Raw genomic sequence first — 19,967 nt, forward strand, 5'->3', positions numbered from 1 at the left:
AATAACACCTTCTGCCCTCCCCACTTCACCTCCAGCCCCACTCCCGCTGTCTCTGGGCTCTCCATGGCCCCACACATGGAGGCATCTACACGGTGATTCTGCCTCTGCCTGTTGTCACCAGCTTAAGACCCTGGGAATGGCAGCCGCTAAGTGTGTGGTTCTTAGAGTGCGGTTCCCAGACCGGCAGCACCAGCACTACCTAGGAAGTTCTACAAAAGCACATTCTCAGGCCTCACTCAGACCTACAGAATCAGCAGCTCTGGAGGTGGGGCCCAGTAATCCGATGTAGCAAGCTTTCCAGGGATGCACGCGCTAAGGTTTGAGAATCATTGCTGGACAGTAGTTCATTCCAGACTCTTTACACATGACAGTAAATCCCTGCAGAGACTGGAGATTTTCTGTATGTGTTAATGTATGTTATGAACATTCCTTTACATCCGCAGGGCTCTAGTCCTGGTAGAGGCTGCCCAGTGCTGTGAGCTGCCCAGCCAGGCCCCTTCAGCTGCTTCTGGGAGAGGCACTCCTGGCTGCTGCTTTCCCTCCTAGAGCTGGGAGTTCTCACGATGCTGCACCCACCTTCGTCTTCCTCACAATCCTCTCCTCTTCTGCCCCTGGACACAGCACCTCCTCTGACCCTTCTCTCTCAGCCTTCTCTTCCTCCTCCCTGCTCATACTTATGGACGTTCTGCATTCTGTGGTTCTTCCCAAGCCCCGCTTCCTTCTCCTTCCTGAATGGAGTTCTCCTGACGCACATCTGGGTCTCAGCCCTAATCTCCCTGCCAAGCTGAAGGCCGCCTTCCCTGCACCTGGATGGCCCTTGGATCCTTCAAACCAGTGAGGCCAAAGCTCAGCTCACCTGAACTTCCAAAGCCTGCACCCTGTTGCTGGATTTTGCTTTTGTACAAAGGATGCCACAGTCTTCCTAGTCAGCAAGATATGTCCTCAATCATCCCGCAGCCTCTTGCATCTCCAAACTTGCCTCCTTCTGCTCTTGCCCTAGCTCACTCTACTCCAGCCACACTTGTTGTTCCTTGAACATCTCAAGCATGCTCCTACCTCAGGGCCTTTGCACTTGCCATTCTTTCTGTCTGGAATGCTCTTTTCTCAGATAACCACGATTCTCTCAGGTTCTTCTTTTCCCTCGTGTCTCTAATGACTATCATCCTGTCATGGCGGCCTCCTAGACAGCCAATAAAGTTGAGCCCTCAATTCAACCACTGTTCCCAAGCCCACTTGCCCTGCTTAATGCTTTTCCATTGCACAGATAACTATCTGACAGATGATGGACAAACTAATCATACGTTTTGCCCCTCCAGAAGAAAAACTCCATCAGAGCAGAGACCTTGCAATTCTATTCACCATTGAATTTCCAGAACCTATTACAGGTACTCAAGAAGTATTAATGGAATGAATGAATGAACTACTGATGTTCATAAAGCACGCCCCTTTCTCAAGGCCCCACCCCTTAGCTTGGGTGTCCTCTTTGCTCACCTAGACCTCTACAGCCTTCCCACTTGACTCCCCATCTCCAGGGTCTCCTCCCTCGATTCCATCCTCCACATGGTAGCCAAATTGATCACCTGAAAGTATAACTCTGGTGAGCCACTCTCCTGCTGTAAAACCTCCAGTGGCTCCCTATTGCCTCCCAGGTACAGTCTCTTCACTCTGCTATTTAGGAACTCCATGGTAGGATCATCACTCTCCCAACTTTGGGCCTTAGTTCTCTGCTTTTTGTACCTTCTCCTCCAGTCAAATGGGACAGCAGCCTTTCTCTAAACGCAGTTTCTTCTTTTCCATCTCTGTACTCTTCCCATGCGGTTCCCTCCATCTGCTGTACTCTTCTCACCCAAGTCTACTCCGAACATTGGAATCCTATCCACCTGGAAGCCTCCTCCTTCACAATCCACTCTCAATCCGCTCCACCCCTGCAGCCTCCTGCTACGTTGGAAATTAACTCTCCCTCCTATGAACACCTGAGATCCTTTCTGTGTGTCCCTCCCTTGGGATTCATCTGAGATCGGGGTTCTGTGAACATACACCTTCTCTTCCAGGTTGGGCAGCACTTGATCTCCCCCCAACCCACTTACGCAAATACACTTAGTGCTGGGCCCTGTGGACACCACAACCTCGCTCTCATGGGGCCAGCAGTGTGTCTGGGGAGGGGCATGGCAGCCCTGGGGCTGAGGCTGCCTCTGTTCTGTGTCCCCTTGGGGCTCACCAGGCTCCTGCCCTGAGGCAGACAGAGTAGACAGATCTGGGCTCCAGTTTTGCCTCTGCCTCTGACACTTACTAATTATGTCATCATTTGGAGTCTCAGTTGCTTTGCCTGTAAAATGGGGACAAACCTACTTCCCCTACAAGTTGCTCCTGTCTGTACACCTGTACCCAGGGAATTCACCGTGATCTCTTGTTCTTAGAGCCCGCCATGCCCCTAGAGAGTCCCCTTTTGGAGCTCACTGGGGACTGGCAGTCTTCTGCTCCCTGGCGCCCTCGAGGAGAGGAGGAGAAACGTTCTGCCTTGCTGAGAGCTGAGGCTTCTCCTCTCTCCAGGGATGAGAGCTTCAGTGAAAAACGGGGAACTTGTGAGGCCCAGCTCTGTTTTTTCTCAGCACCAGGAGGCTTCCTGCTTCAGGGGGCCAAAGGCTCAGAGAGGCCCTCTGCAAACCCTGCATCGGAGCTGCTGGGACATAAATGGTCTTAAAACCCACTGAATTAATAATTTCAATGTAAATGCAATAGAATCATGTGGATTAAATTTCTCCGAAAATACACAAGGGCTTAAAAAGCAGGGGCAGAGAACACTCAGCCCAAGAGGAATTTGTTTTCTCTTTCCTTTTTGTGTGTCTGCGAGTGTTGTTATTGTTGCTAAAACCAAGGTATGTGGAAAACTGTTCAAGATGTCTGAAGCGTTGGTGTATGGTCAGCTTTGCTGAGTTTGAGCTCTGAGTTGGGAGTGAGGTGGGCAGAAGGGGAAATGTTAAGAAAATAAAGTGACTGCCCCACCAGATCTGTCCTCTCCTCCTCCAGCTGTTTACTGCAGGCCCTTGACATTCAAGGAGGCTCACAGCTGGTAAACGGGGCATATCTCATTGGTGCCTGAGGTGGGAGTCAGCGGTGGGTTCTTCCCTGGGGGCAATGCTGGGACCTGGATTTGGCGCCAGGGCTGCGGAGTGATGTTCTTTCTCATTGGAATCTTTCTGTCTTACATGCTCAGTGGAAACAGCGATCTTCGGGGGATCACAGTCTCCCTGCTAGTGTCCCCTGGGAAACTCTTTCAAACGCAGCTTCCTGGCCTCCCCAGCAGGCCCAGGAGATGCAGACCAAGGCACGCAAGCTCTGCCTGAAGTGTTGGAAGCCAGGTCCACACCGCAGAGGCAGGAAAAGCCTAGGTCAGAGGGAGCCTCTCCATCAAGTCAGCAGTGGCCTGCAATGACTCAATCCTCGTTTCCTGTTTTACTGATTACAAAATACAATCATGTTTTGGGTATTCTTTGATCTTGCCTAGCTCCCTGGGACAGATACGCTTATTCCTATCTTACACATGGGTAAACAGAGGTTCGGGAAGGTTGGCAGAGGTTCTCCGAAGGTTCTTCCTCCACGTGGCAGAGGCTTTGAACTTCGAACCTTTGTTCCTGTCCTTCCTTTGAGGTACACCCTGGCATGGAGATGAATCAATACCTCCTACTGGAGTCACCCTTAATAGTCAGCCAATGTCTCCTAACTGACACTGGCATCAACCTCTCCTTTCCAGGATCAATACCCATAGGGTCCTAGGTCTGAATCAAATTCTTGGAATGCTGCCCATATGACAGGGAAGGTGGGGCCAGAAGAGGAAGCGGGGAGGGGAAAACCAAGTAGGATTTGTGGTGGGGTCCACACAAGTGGGGACAGAGATTCTAGAAAGGCCCAGTGTGCTTCTGTCCATTCTGGAGGTGGCTCAGTTCTCGGGGTCCCCAAGGCCACCCTCTCTGTTTCTCAGCTTAGTTGTGGCAGTAACATGCTGAGGTTCAGCGGCTGCAATGGGTGGGACCCTGCCCACCTGGGGCACCATTTCTCTCCCACAATGCTCCAGGCTGCACTCAGATCAGCAAAAGCTGCCAGGAGTTGGTTCTGTCATATCTTTCTGCTCTTCTATGCCCAACCTCCAAGATCATGTTCAAATGCCCTCTTCCATGGAGCCTTCCCAGAGACCCCAGGCACAGTGATTTCTCCTTTCAGAGTCTGGCTGGGTTTCTGTTGTGAGGAAGATGCTGCGTTGGCTGCTCTTGGGCTGCAGGGAGGTGAAGCTGGTGTCCAACAGGGGAGATGGGCCATGGGCCTTAGTGACTCCAACACAAAGTGGGAAGTGATATGTGTCGTCAGAGGAAAGGCTTGGGGAGGGTAAGGTCATTTTAGGCTAGGAGAAGGGTTCAGAAAGCCTTCAGGGAGAAAGTAGCCTCAAAGATGCATATAATTAATACCAGGTCATATTTGACTTGCATTGGTTTTAAATTATTTCAAGGGTATTAATGTTGCCTCCTTAACTGGTCTGTGACTTATTTGAGAGTGAAACCATGTTTTACTCATACCAGTATTTTGCAGAGTCTAGTAAAATTCATTAACAGAAGCCTAATAAACAAATACTGGTCAAAATAAATTCTGTCTTGGAAAAGTCAGTTCAACTTAATCTTTAACCTTTCATACCATGTAAACAATATGGATGTCATGTGTCTTATGTCTGGGCTGGTTGAAAGAAGCTCAAATCCTTAATTCAGTCTGCCAAAGTAAGTTCTTTGAGCACCTACTAAATGCCGGGAATTACACCCCTGATTTCAGGAAGAAAGATAATGATACAGGCAATTACTATTCAATTTGATAAGTGCTATGAAAAGAGAAACACGGAATTCTATGGGGGCAGCTTATATAATGATGGGAAGGGATGGTCAGAGAAAGGTTCTCAGAGGAAGTGATATCTAAGTTGATAAAAGAATATGAAAGAGGGATTTCAATTCTAGCCATAAACAACTATGTAAACAGCACAAAATATCTAAAACAACTATTTTCAGGCACTGGACAGCAATCAAAGCAGAGCTCAATACTTGTAAGAAGGGAAATACAGAAGCTGAACCCCTATTCACTCCAGCTTTTCCTCTGAGGGCATTTTCTTTGCTGCGGCATGAGGAAATGGATACAGAGAGTAGCAGTCTTGTTGGATGGAGGAAATAGGGATTGAAGTTGGGGCTGCAAAGATTACTAGGATTTGGGAGGGGCAGCGTACTAGAAAAGAGAGAACAACAGAAAAAGAGTCTCAAAAGCTCTGTTGAAAGTTTCCCTCAAGTCCTTGACTGACTCCTAAGTTGTGTATGCATAGTGTGATACACTGGAAAATCTATCAGAAAACAGCCAATGGGAGCAGAGATTTTAGAGGTTGCCTCCTAGTCTTGGAGGGAGGTGTTGGGGTTCATGCCCAGTCAGAAAAGAGAGACCTTAGTACCTTAGTGAATACTCTGGAATTTCATTTAAGACCCCAGAAAATCTATGCTCTAAGAGTAAAGACCATATCCTAGGAATAAGGGCAAAACTAGGTTAGACCTATCTATCCTGACCATTGTCCAAACCATACCTTGGTAAGAGCTAGATGATTTCACCGGTAATTTAGCTGACTATCAGAACAAAACATAGTTTTCTTTAAAGGAAGGTAAAGTAATCTATAGCTTTGAAAATGTAACATCCACAATATTCACAATATTTACGAAGTAAGTAAATAATCAGGAAACATTGGATAACCATGAGATAAAATAGTTACTAGAAGCAGACCAGAGATGATCCAGATATTGGAGTTAACCAACCAGGACCTCAAAATAATTATAATTAATGCATTAAATAAAATAGAATAAAAGATGGACAAATGGGATCAAGACAGATTATTGTGACAGAATTAGAATCTGTAAAAAAAAATCCAGTGGAAATTCAGGAGCAAAATAAAATATCTGTAATAAAGAGTATATTGAATGGATTTAGGCACACACTGGATATAGCAGAAAGCTGGATTAGTGACCCTGAAAACAGATGAATAGAGGATATCTAAATTGTTTCATACCAAGAGAAAAATTGAATAAAAAACTGAACAGAAATATGAGACACATGGCAAGAAGACCTAACATACACACAATTCAAGTTTAGAAAGAAAATGAGAGAAGAAATGAGATAAAAGCTGTATTTTTTAAAATGAAGGTAAAGCATTTTCCAAATCTTATTAAAAGCATCAATGCAGATTCAAGAAGATTTGGAAACCCTATGCAGAACAAATACTACAAAACTACATTTAGATTCATCATAGTCAAACTGCCGACATTAAAGGCAAATAAGAAAGCAACCACAGGAAAATGACATATTGCATTCAAAAGAATGATACAACTGATGGTTGACATCTCAACAGAAACTGTAAAGCCAAAAGACAATGGAATGACATTTTAAAATTCTAAACGAAAAACTACATATAAAATACTTCAAAAATTAAGGTGAGATTAAGATCTGTTTAGACAAACAAACAAAAACAAACAGAAAACCCAACTCCCAAGTCTGAAAGAACTATTGTTAGCAGACTTATACCACAAGAAATACTAAGTAGAGCTCTTTGACTAAAAGAAAATTATCTCAAATGAGAGCACAAAATTATATAAAAGAGATGAAGAACACGAGAAAGGGTAGTTATTTGGATAAGTAGACATAAATATTAACAACTTAAAGCAACAATAACAATAATGTCTTGTGGAATTTATAACATATGCAAAAAAGGTAAAATATATGACAAAAATAACACAAAGGACAGGACAGGGAACTGGAATCAAACTGTTGTAAAGTTCTTGTGTTACTTACAAAGTGGTAAAAATACTAATTGCAAGTAGATTGTAAATCTGTATTAGAAATGAAAATGGAGATATTACAACTGACACCACAGAGGTATAAGAGACCATTCAAGACTACTATGAACATCTATGCAAACAAACTAGAAAATCAGAGGAAATGCATAAATTCTTGGAAGCATACAACCATCCTAGCTTGAATCAGTAAGAAACAGTAATTTTGAACAGATCAATAACAAGCAGTGAGATTGAATCAGTAATTTAAAATATTGCCAACAAACATCTAAGAATTTAAATTATACAGCATTTCTCTTGATCACCATGGAATTGAATTAGAAATATAATAGAAAGACAACTAGAAAATCTCCAAATATTTGGAAATTAAAAAACACATTTCTAAGTAACCCAAGGTCCACGGAAGAAATCAAGATGAGAATTAGAAATTACTTTAACCTTAAAGATAATGAAAACATCAAAATTTGTAGGATGCAGCTAAAGCAATGTTAGAGGTAATACATAGCCTTATATGTATATTTCAGAAAAGAAAAAGGGTCAGGAAGTCAACAATTTAAGTAAGAAGCTAGAAAAAGACAATTCCAAAAAATAGAATAAATAATTAAAATCAGAATAGAAACCAATGAAAGAGAAATCAGAGATTCAATAGAGAAAATCAATAAAGCCCAGAGTTGATCCTTAGAAAACATTAACAAAATTAATATACCCATAGCAAGACTGATCAAAAACAAGAGGAACAACACAAATTACCAAAAAGAGAAATGAAAAAGAGGATCTATAGATCTTATAGACATTGAAAAGATAATAGGAGGCTAATATGAATATTTGTGGATAAAATTTGAATGAAATGTACAAATTACTTGAAAAACCCAAGTTACTAAAATTAACAGAAGGAAGAGCAAATCTGAATAATCCATTATCTTTAAGAAGTTGAGATCCATTCCAAGATGGCCGAAAAGGAACAGCTCTGGTCTGCAGCTCCCAGCGTGATCGACGCAGAAGACGGGTGATTTCTGCACTTCCAACTGAGCCTCCACTGGTGATATCCAGGCAGACAGTGTCTGGAGTGGACCTCCAACAAACTCCAACAGAACTGCCGCTGAGGGCCCTGACTGTTAGAAGGAAAACTAACAAACAGAAATGAATAGCGTCAACGTCAACAAAAAGGTCATCTACACCAAAACCCCATTTGTAGGTCACCAACATCAAAGACCAAAGGTAGATAAAATCACAAAGATGGGGAGAAACCAGAGCAGAAAAGCTGAAAATTCTAAAAATCAGAGTGCCTCTTCTCTAAAGGATCGCAGCTCCTTGACAGCAATGGAACAAAGCTGGATGGAGAATGACTTTAACGAGTTGACAGAAGTAGGCTTCAGAAGGTCGGTAATAACAAACTTCTCCAAGCTAAAGGAACATGTTTGAATCCATCACAAGGAGGCTAAAAGCCTTTAAAAAAGTTAGATGAATGGCTAACTAGAATAAACAGTGTAGAGAAGACCTTAAATGACCTGATGGACCTGAAAACTATCGCACGAGAACTATGTGACGCACTTGCAACCTTCAATAGCCGATTCCATCAAGTGGAAGACAGGGTACCAGTGATTGAAGATCAAATTAATGAAATAAAGTGAGAAGACAAGGTTAGAGGAAAAAGAGTAAAAAGAAACAAACAAAACCTCCAAGAAATATGGGACTATGTGAAAAGACCAAATCTACGTTCGATTGGTGTATCTGAAAGTGATGGGGAGAATGGAACCAAGTTGGAAAACATTTTTCAAGATATTATCCAGGAGAACTTCCCCAACCTAGCAAGGCAGGCCAACATTCAAATTCAGGAAATACAGAGAACACCATAAAGATAATCCTCGAGAAGAGCAATGCCAAGACATATAATTGTCAGATTCACCAAGCAAGTTGAAATGAAGGAAAAAATGTTAAGGCAGCCAGAGAGAAAGGTCAAGCTACCCACAAAGGGAAGCCCATCAGACTAACAGTGGATCTCTTGGAAGAAACTTTACAAGCCAGAAGAGAGTGGGGGCCAATATTCAACATTCTTAAAGAAAAGAATTTTCAACCCAGAATTTCATATCCAGCCAAACTAAGCTTCATAAGTGAAGGAGAAATAAAATCCTTTACAGACAAGCAAATGCTGAGAGATTTTGTCACCACTAGGCCTGCCTTACAAGAGCTCCTGAAGGAAGCACTAAACGTGGAAAGAAACAACTGGTACCAGCCAATGCAAAAACATGTCAAACTGTAAAGACCATTGATACTATGAAGAAACTGCATCAATTAATGGGCAAAATAACCAGCTAACATCATAATGACAGGATCATATTCACACATAACAATATTAACTTTAAGTGTAAATGGGCTAAATGCTCCAATTAAAAGACACAAACTGGCAAATTGGATAAAGAGTCAAGACCCATCAGTGTGCTCTATTCAGGAGACCCATTTCACATGCAAAGAGGCACATAGGCTCAAAATAAAGGGATGAAGGAAGATCTACCAAGCAAATGGAACCAAAAAAAAAAAAAAAAAAAGCAGGCATTGAAATCCTAGTCTCTGATAAAACAGACTTTAAACCAACAAAGATCAAAAGAGACAAAGAAGGCCATTACATAATGGTAAATGGATCAATTCAACAAGAAGAGTTAACTATCCTAAACATATATGCACCCAATGCAGGAGCACCCAGATTCATAAAGCAAGTCCTTAGAGACCTACAAAGAGACTTAGATTCCCACACAATAATAATGGGAGACTTTAACACCCCACTGTCAACATTAGATCCACAAGACAAAAAGTTAACCAGGATATTCAGGAATTGAACTCAGCTCTGCACCAAGCGGACCTAATAGACATCTACAGAACTCTCCACCCCAAATCAACAGAATATACATTCTTCTCAGCACCACATCGCACTTATTCTAAAATTGACCACATAATTGGAAGTAAAGCACTCCTCAGCAAATGTAAAAATACATAAATCACACCAAACTGTCTCTCAGACCACAGTGCAATCAAATTAGAACTCAGGATTAAGAAACTCACTCAAAACTGCTCAACTACATGGAAACTGAACAACCTGCTCCTGAATGACTACTGGGTAAATAACGAAATGAAGGCAGAAATAAAGATGTTCTTTGAAACCAATGAGAACAAAGACACAACGTAGCAGAATCTCTGGAATACATTTAAAGCAGTGTGTAGAGGAAAACTTATAGCACTAAATGCCCACAAGAGAAAGCAGGGAAGATCTAAAATTGACACCCTAACATCACAATTCAAAGAACTAGAGAAGCAAGAGCAAACACATTCAAAAGCTAGCAGAAGGCAAGAAATAACTCAGATCAGAGCAGAACTGAAAGAGATAGAAACACAAAAAACCCTTCAAAAAATCAATGAATCCAGGAGCTGGTTTTTTGAAAAGATCAACAGAACTGATAGACTGCTAGCAAGACTAATAAAGAAGGAAAAAGAGAAGAATCAAATAGATGCAGTAAAAAATGATAAAGGGGATATCACCACCGGTCCCACAGAAATACAAACTACCATCAGAGAATACTATAAACACCTCTACACAAATAAACTAGAAAATCTAGAAGAAATGGATAAATTCCTGGACACATACACCCTCCCAAGACTGACCAGGAAGAAGTTGAATCTCTGAATAGACCAATAACAGGCTCTGAAATTGAGGCAATAATTAATAGCCTACCAACCAAAAAAAGTCCAGGACCAGATGGATTCACAGCTGAATTCTACCAGAGGTACATAGAGGAGCTGGTACCATTCCTTCTGAAACTATTCCAATCAACAGAAAAAGAGGGAATCCTCCCTAACTCATTTTATGAGGCCAACATCATCCTGATACCAAAGCCTGGCAGAGACATAACAAAAAAAGAGAATTTTAGACCAATATCCCTGATGAACATTGATACGAAAATCCTCAATAAAATACTGGCAAACCGAATCCAGCATTACCTCAAAAAGCTTATCCACCATGATCAGGTTGGCTTCATCCCTGGGATGCAAGGCTGGTTCAACATACACAAATTAATAAACATAATCCATCACATAAACAGAACCAATGATAAAAAAACACATGATTATCTCAATTGATGCAGAAAAGGTCTTTGACAAAATTCAACAGCCCTTCATGCTAAAAACTCTCAATAAACTAGGTATTGATGGAACGTATCTCAAAATAATAAGAGCTATTTATGACAAACCCACAGCCAATATCATACTGAATGGGCAAAAACTGGAAGCATTCCCTTTGAAAACCAGCACAAGACAAGGATACCCTCTCTCACCACTCCTATTCAACACAGTGTTGGAAGTTCTGGCCAGGGCAATCAGGCAAGAGAAAGAAATAAAGAGTATTCAATTAGGAAAAGAGGAAGTCAAATTGTTCCTGTTTGCAGAGGACATGACTGTATATTTAGAAAACCCCATTGTCTCAGCCCAAAATCTCCTTAAGCTGATAAGCAACTTCAGCAAACTCTCTGGATACAAAATCAATGTGTAAAAATCACAAGCATTCCTCTACACCAATAACAGACAAACAGAGAGCCAAATCATGAGTGAACTCTCATTCACAATTGCTACAAAGAGAATAAAATACCTAGGAATCCAACTTACAAGGGATGTGAAGGACCTCTTCAAAGAGAACTACAAACCACCGCTCAATGAAATAAAAGAGGACACAAACAAATGGAAGAACATTCCATGCTCATGGATAGGAAGAATCAATATTGTGAAAATGGCCATACTGCCCAAGGTAATTTATAGATTCAATGCCTTCCCCATCAAGCTACCAATGACTTTCTTCACAGAATTGGAAAAAAAACTACTTTAAAGTTCATATGGAACCAAAAAAGAGCCTGCATTGCCAAGACAATCCTAAGCAAAAAGAACAAAGGGAGGCATCATGCCACCTGACTTCAAACTATACTACAAGGCTACAGTAACCAAAACAGCATGGTACTGGTACCAAAACAGATATATAGACCAATGGAACAGAACAGAGACCTCAGAAATAACATCGCACATCTACAACCATCTGATCTTTGACAAACCTGACAAAAACAAGAACTGGGGAAAGGATTCCTAGCCATATGTAGAAAACTGAAACTGGATCCCTTCCTTACACCTTATAAAAAATTAATTCAAGATGGATTAAAGACTTAAATGTTAGACCTAAAACCTTAAAAACCCTAGAGGAAAACCTAGGCAATACCATTCAGGACATAGGTATGGGCAAGGACTTTATGACTAAAACACCAAAAGCAATGGCAACAAAAGCCAAAATAGAAAAATGGGATCAATCAAACTAAAGAGCTTCTGCACGGCAAAAGAAACCGCCATCAGAGTGAACAGGCAACCTACAGAATGGGAGAAAATTTTTGCAATCTACCCATCTGACAAAGGGATAATGTCCAGAATCTACAAAGAACTCAAACAAATTTACAAGAATAAAACAACCTAATCAAAAAGTGGGCAAAGGATATGGACAGACACTTCTCAAAAGAAGACATCTATGCAGCCAACAGACACATGAAAAAATGCTCATCATCACTGGTCATCAGAGAAATGCAAATCAAAACCACAATGAGATACCTCCTCACGCCAGTTAGAATGGCAATCATTAAAAAGTCAGGAAGCAACAGATGCTTGAGAGGATGTGGAGAAATAAGAATGCTTTTACACTGTCGGTGGGAATGTAAATTAGTTCAACCATTGTGGAAGACAGTGTGGTGATTCCTCAGAGATCTAGAACTAGAAATACCATTTGACCCAGTGATCCCGTTACTGGGTGTATACCCAAAGGATTATAAATCATGCTGCTATAAAGACACATGCACACGTTTGTTTATTGTGGCACTATTCACAATAGCAAAGACTTGGAACCAACCCAAATGTCCATCAATGATAGACTGGATTAAGAAAATGTGGCACATATACACCATGGAATACTATGCAGTCATAATAAAGGATGAATTCATGTCTTTTGCAGGAACATGGATGAAGCTGGAAACCATTATTCTCAGCAAACTATCACAAGGACAGAAAACTAAACACCACATGTTCTCATTCATAGGTGGGAATTGAACAATGAGATCACTTGGACATAGGACGAGGAACATCACACACTGGGGCCTGTTGTGGGGTGGGGGCCTGGGGGAGGGATAGCATTAGGAGAAATACTTAACGTAAATGACGAGTTGATGGGTGCAGCATACCAACATGGCACATGTATATCTATGTATCAAACCTGCACATTGTGCACATGTACCCTAGAACTTAAAGTATTATAATAATAATAATAATAATAATAATAATAATAATAATAAAAGAAGTTGAATCTATGATGAAAAACCTTCCCACAAAACAAACCTAGATGCTGTACTAGTGGATTATCCTAAACATTTAAGGAAGCAATAATACAGATCTTATGTTCTACCAGAGAATAGAAAAAAAATGAAAACATTTCTTAGCACATTTTATGAGCTCTGAATAACTGTAATACAAAAACTTGATAAGGGCATTTGCAAAAAGAAAATTTACAGGTCAATATATCTCATGAAACAAAACAGATACAAATACCCCAACAGAAACAAAATTCCTGAGAATATATACATAGGAGAATACAGGGTGACCAAATGAGGTTTATCCCAGGAATGCAAGTTTGGTTTAATAGTTAAGAAAAAAGAAATCAACTCAATCAATCAATCAATCAATGTAATTAACCATATTAATAGAATGAAGGAGAACCTTTTGTCAGGTGTTGCAGAAAAATCATCTGATAAAATTCAGCACCTGTTCACAATTTTTTAAAAAACCAACCTTAGAAAGCTATGAATAGAAAAAAACTTCTTTAATCTAGAGAATCTAGAGGTATCTACAACAAGTAAATGAACAAATTAAATTAACATCTTATTTAATTATGAAATATTGGAAAAATTCACTATCATAGCAGAAACAAGAAAAGAATGTTCAGTATCACCACTTCTTTTTGATCTTGCACTGAAGATCCTAACCAGTGCAATTAGAAAAATAAAGGTAGGAAAATTGGAAAAGAATAAACAAAACTGTAATTTTTCAGATGATCTGACTGTATACGTAGAAAATCCAAAGGAATCCAAAAGCGAGTTATTAGAAATAATAAATGACTTTAGTAAAGTTGCTGGATGTATTGTAAATATACAAAAATCAATTGTATTTTTATGTACTAGTAAAAAAGATTGAAAAATGAAACAAGAATATTTCATTTTTAACAGTATAAAATATAAATATATAATATATAATAGTGTAAAACACAAATACAAATATATTTATATTAAATATAACATATTTATTATAATATGATTTATATTAAATATAATATAAATATAAGAATAAATATTTTATAGTGTAAAATGAATAGTATAAAATGAAATAAAAATTTTATTTCTAATAGCATAAATGCAAATATGAAAATAAAAATATTTACATTAAATATATATTTATTATGATATAATTTATATTAAATATAAGTATAACTATATTCATAGTATAAAATGAAATGAATAGTATAAAATGAAATAAGAATAGTTTATTTTTAATAGTATAAAATATAAATGTATTTTATATTTTATTAATGCAATAAGAGATAAGTAAAACTTACACTGAATATTTCAAAACATTATTAAGATTTCATTTTCTCCTAAATTTATCCATAAAATTGAATATATAAATTCAGTATAACTCCCATAAAAATCTCAGCAAATTTTGTTGGAGAAAAACTGACAAGCTGACTTAAAAATTTATGTGGAAACATAAAGGATCTATCATAGCTAAAACAATCTTGTCAAAGAAAAACAGCCCCATTAAAAAAGGGCAAAGGACATGAACAGACACTTCTTAAAAGAAGACATACAAGCTGCCAAGAAACATGGAAAAATGCTCCACATCACTAACCATCAGAGAAATGCAAATGAAAGCCACAGTGAGCTATCATCTCACACCAGTCAGAATGGCTATTATTAAAATGCCCCAAAGTAACAGTTGTTGGCAAGGCTGTAGAGAAAAGAAAGTGCTTATACACCATTGGTGGGAATGTTGATTAGTTCAGAGTTTGGAGATTTCTCAGAGAACTAAAAATAGAATTACTATTTGACCCGACAATCCCAATTACTGGGTATGTTATCCAAAAGAAGATAAATCATTTACCAAAAGCACATGCACTTGTATGTTTATCATAGCACCATTCACAACAGCAAAGACATGGAATCAACCTAGGTGCCCATTAATGGTGGACTGGATAAAGAAACTGTGGTACATATACACCATGGAATACTACACAACCATGAAAAAGAAAGAAATCATGTCCTTTGCAGCAACATGGATGCGATTATTCTAAGCAAATTAACACAGAAACATAAAACCTAACATGGTGTGTTCTCACTATTATAAGTGGGAGCTAAACACTGGGTACACATGGATATAAAGATGGGAACAATAGACACTGAGGACCACTAGAATGGGGAGGGAGGGAGGGAACAAGACTTGAAAAACTACCTATTGAGTAGCTCACTACCTGGGTGACAGGATCACTTGTACCCCAAACCTCCGCACAATGCAATATACTCTTGTAACAAATCTGCACATGTACCCCTTGAATCTAAAATAAAAGTTGAAATAAAAAAGAAGAGAAAACCATATATAGAGAAATCACACTACCTGACTTCGAGACTTATTTTAAAGCTGCAGTAACCAAAGCAGCTTTTTGTTTGCTCAAATTTAGATAAATAGACAAATGGAATAAAATAGAGTCAAGAAATAGGCCCATATATCTATGGTCACCCGATTTTCAACAAAGATGACACTAAAATTCAATGGGGGAAATTAGTCTTTAACAAATTGTGCCAAATCAATTGGCCATCCATATGAAAAAAAGAAAACAAAAACCTCTGACCTTTATCTCACACCTTACACAAACATTAACTTGGGATGAATCACTGACCTAAATAACAAAGCAAAAACTTCAAACTTCTAGAAGAAAACAGAGAAGAATACCTTCATGATATGGGGAGAGGTGAAGATTTCTTAAACGAGACACACTAAAAGCACTAATCATAAAAAATATTGATAAATTAGATTTTATTAAAGTTAAGAACTTTTGTTTATCAAAAGATACCATTAAGAGAATGAATAGGCAAGCCACAGACTGGGAACAGATATTTGCAATGCTTCTGTGTCACAAAGGATGTGCATACAAAATATATACATATACTTTAAAGGCCTTTAATCAATAAGAAAAAGACACACAACACAATCTTTAAAATGGGCAAAAGACCTGATACAGCATTTCACAAAAGGGGATACAAAAATGGCCATTAAATTTATGAAAAGTTGCTCAACATCATTAGTAAATAGAGAAACGCAAATTAAACCCACTGTGAGATACCACCACACACAACTAGAATGACTAAAATTAAAATGACAGATAATGTCATGTGTTAGTGAGGACACGTCACAACCAGAAGGCTCTTATTTTACTAGAGAGAGTTTAAATTGGTAAACCACTTTGAAAAAAATGCCTGGCAGGTCCTACTAAAAAGTTAAACATAACTACCCTTTAACTCAGCAATTCTATCCCTGAGTAAAAACCCCATAAAAGTGAGCACATATGCCCATCCAAAGACACGTACATGAATGCCAATAGCAGCATTATCTGAAATGGCCCCAAATGGAAACAATCCAAATACAGTAAAATAAACACTAAACTTAAATACATTGTGGTAGATTAATACAATGGAATACTGCTTATCAATGGAAGCTTGAAGTATGGTTCATTTAACAACATGTTAAACCTCACAGGCATAATGTTGAGTGAAAGAGGTCAGATACAAATGAGCACCTATTACATGATTTCTCCTCTATGAAGTTCAAAACTACAGCATGGGGGTCCCTGGAGGGGCACTGACTGGGTGGGGTGAGTGGGCACCACCCTCTGGGAAGCTGGAAATGGTGTGTATCTCTGGGAGGTGATTGCATAGTTGTATATCACACGGAAGTTCATTCAGCCATACACTCAAGATGCCTACACTTTATTGTATGTATGTTATACCTCGGTAGAAAGATAATAAGTAAGATATTTCTTTACGAAAAGCAAGAAGAATATGAGAGAATTAGCCAGATGGTGGTGGGGTGAGCAGAGAAGTCAGGAGAGGGCATCGCAGAAGGGAAGAGCATGTTTGAGGAAGATCTGGGGAAACGGCAATGCTGCGATCATGTTTGAAGAAGATCTGGGGAAACGGCAATGCTGCGATCGTGCCATGTGGCTGGAGCGTTGAGCGCAGGTAGGGGGGTGGGGGAGGCACAGGAAGGGAGAGAGGCTGGGGAGGGTAGAAGGGGCAAAGTGGGAAGAGGGCAGCGTAGAACATTGATCACCAGTGTTCATGTGATCTCTTGACTATGCAAGGGCTTCTAAAAGGGCCATGCAGAGGCCTGGCCCTATCCACCCCAGGAAGGACGGCCTTCTGCCAGCTAAAAACCAAGTGGGGAGGAGGATGACTAACCATAAATGTGGTGAGAGATCTTATTGGGGTGGTAAAAATATTCTAAAACTGATTCGTGGTGATGGCCTCATAACATGGTAAATTTTCTTTAAAAAAAATCGACTTGGACACTTGAAATGAGTGAATTAGGTGATAAAATATGTTGAAATACAGTTATTTTTAAAATTGGAGGTGAATCCTTTCTTCCTCCTGATTGCCCCTGCTCCAGAGGGCTCTCGGGGATCTTTCCCGCCCTCTCCCTCCACTTGGTCTGGCTCTCCCTCCCCTTTGCCCCATTGCTGCCTGGGTTTCAGCTAGAGAGCACACTCACACCCACCCTCTCGGAGACACCCCCAGCAGCTCTCCAGGTAGACAGGACCAGGGGCTAACAATTAGTCCCCAGGTGGCTGCTACCTGCGCTGTCACATAACCCAGAGAAGGAGGGCCCGTTCATTCCCATTTCACAGATGAGAAGACAGAGGGCTTGAGAAATTGAACACTCAAGCTTTCATAGTCAGGAGCAGAGCCTGTGCAGCCTCTGACCTGCTGGGACAGAGTGAGGTCACTGAAAATGTCAGTCTCCATGTGAGGGCCAGTGGGGCAGCCACGGGGCACAGGGGCAGGATGGAGGGGCTGGGTGTGGAATGGTACAGGGCTGGGTGTGGGCGGCCACCCTCACTCACCACTTCTTGCCACTGATGTCATGCTGCTGCACTGTGTAGCCAAAGAAGGCGGTCCTGGAGCCAGGGATGACCCGGGGCTTCCTGGTGTCCATGTTGAAGGTGTCCGTGAACCCTAAGGCAGCGGGAGAGGAGAGGAGAAGAGAGGAGAAGCAGGGGAGTCAGACAGGCAGAGGTGTAGGCCTTGGGCTGTGTCAGGACCCACTGGCAGGTCATGAACCTTGGAGGGTCTTGGCTGTGGGATGAGCATGTTTCCCCACCTTGGGGAGCCCCTGTATGAGATGGCTGACAGTCTCTTCCTGGAAGGGCCCATAGTCTGATGCGAGAGATTCCACCCCTGTCCTGGGGGAGCCTGATATGGCTTCATTGTGCATCCCTTCCATATCTCATGTTGAAACAGGATTCCCAATGTTGGAGGTAGGGCGTGGTGGGAGGTATTTGGGTCATGGGGGCGGATCCCTCATGAATTGCTTGGTGCCATCCCCTTGGTGATGAGTGAGTTCTCACTCTGAGTTCTCACAGACCTTGGTGTTTAAGAGTGTGGGGCCTCCCCACTCTCTTTCTTGCTCCCACTCTTGCATGTGACACGCTGGCTCCCCTCTGCCTTCCACCATGATTGGAAGCTCCCTGAGGCCCTCTTTAGAAGCAGATGCTGGCACCATGATTCTTGTACAGTCTGCAGAACAGTGAACCAAAATAAACGTCTTTTCTTTTCTTTCTTTCTCTTTTTTCCCCCCCGAGACAGAGTCTCACTCTGTGGCCCAGGCTGGAGCACAGTGGCTCGGTCTTGGCTCACTGCAACTTCCTCCTCCTGGGTTCAAGCGATTCTTGTGCCTCAGCCTCCCAAGGAGCTGGGACTACAGGGACATGCCATCATGCCTGGCTGATCTTTATATATATTTTTTAGTAGAGACACGGTTTCACCGTGTTGGCCGGGCTACTGTTTTCTTTATAAATTACTCAGTCTCAGGTATTCCTGTATAGCCCCACAAAGAAAGGCCTAATACAGACCCTGTACACGGATAGGGGAGGCATAAAACCTGCTCTCAAAGAGACCCAGTGTGAATGGAAGACCTGTCCTTCCCCCAGGGAATTCCTGATTCGACCAGGGAGAGACAGCTGCCCTCCTTCTCCATCACTCCTTCCTCCCACCTGCTTCTTCCGGCTTTTGTTGGTTTCCTCTTTTTCATCCCTCTCATTTTCGTCCTCTCTCCTGCTCTCCCTTCTCTTCCCTCCTCCTCCCCTCATTACCCCCTCTCCTATCTGCTGAAGAGTCAGGGAACTGACATCCCCCTTCCCCTGCAAGCCTGAGGTCCCAGTGGCCATGGGCTCTGGCACTGGGCTCCCCACTTCCCTCTGAACCAGTTGGCAAAGCTCCATCTGGCTTCGGCAGGGGCTACTTTTTGGCAGGGGCAACTGAAGCGAGCACAGAGAAAGCCCCATGACCCTTTTGCCCTGCCCCAAGGGTGGCCCCTGTTTGTTTAAGTCACCTGTCAATTAACTAATTCTTCCTGGCGGGAAGCCTGTGTTAAGCCAAATGCTTTACCCCTTTGGGCAAATCACAAGAAGTAACAAAATAACAACTCACATCTGTACAGTACTTTCGGTTTCTGGGCCTCCTCACATCTGCCATCATTTGCTGTCACAGGACCTTGGAGAATGAGTGCGCATCATCCTCACTTGGCAGATGCAGTTGGTACAGCACCAGAGAGGTTAAGAGGTTTGTCCAGGGGTGCACAGCAGGCCAGTGGTAGCATCAGAACTAGGGCCTCAGACACCTACTCTGTGACGCCTCCCCACCACAAGGCATTTTCAGGGCACATCTGGCCTTGATACCCATCCAAACTTGGGGCCCATTAAATTTGAGGGGTGGGATC

General features: G+C 41.3%; 1 protein-coding gene across 4 annotated transcripts in view; it reads right to left on the bottom strand.

Annotated features, from left to right (window-relative positions):
• The window catches only part of ITGA11 (integrin subunit alpha 11), a 132,645-nt gene that overhangs the window by 84,979 nt on the left and 27,699 nt on the right, over positions 1 to 19,967 (bottom strand). For 3 of the 4 annotated variants that reach the window (XR_013395684.1, XM_015142554.3, XM_077939631.1), the window contains exon 2: positions 18,094 to 18,205. The exons of the other annotated variant lie outside the window; for it this stretch is intronic. Coding sequence is in view for 2 of the 3 variants with exons in the window: in XM_015142554.3 (XP_014998040.3) it covers positions 18,094 to 18,205 (112 nt within the window). In the remaining variant the exon portion in view is untranslated. The remainder of the gene's footprint in view (positions 1 to 18,093; positions 18,206 to 19,967) is intronic. 4 annotated transcript variants of the gene reach the window in all.

Source organism: Macaca mulatta, chromosome 7, assembly GCF_049350105.2.
Source record: "Macaca mulatta isolate MMU2019108-1 chromosome 7, T2T-MMU8v2.0, whole genome shotgun sequence".
Lineage (NCBI taxonomy): Eukaryota > Metazoa > Chordata > Mammalia > Primates > Cercopithecidae > Macaca > Macaca mulatta.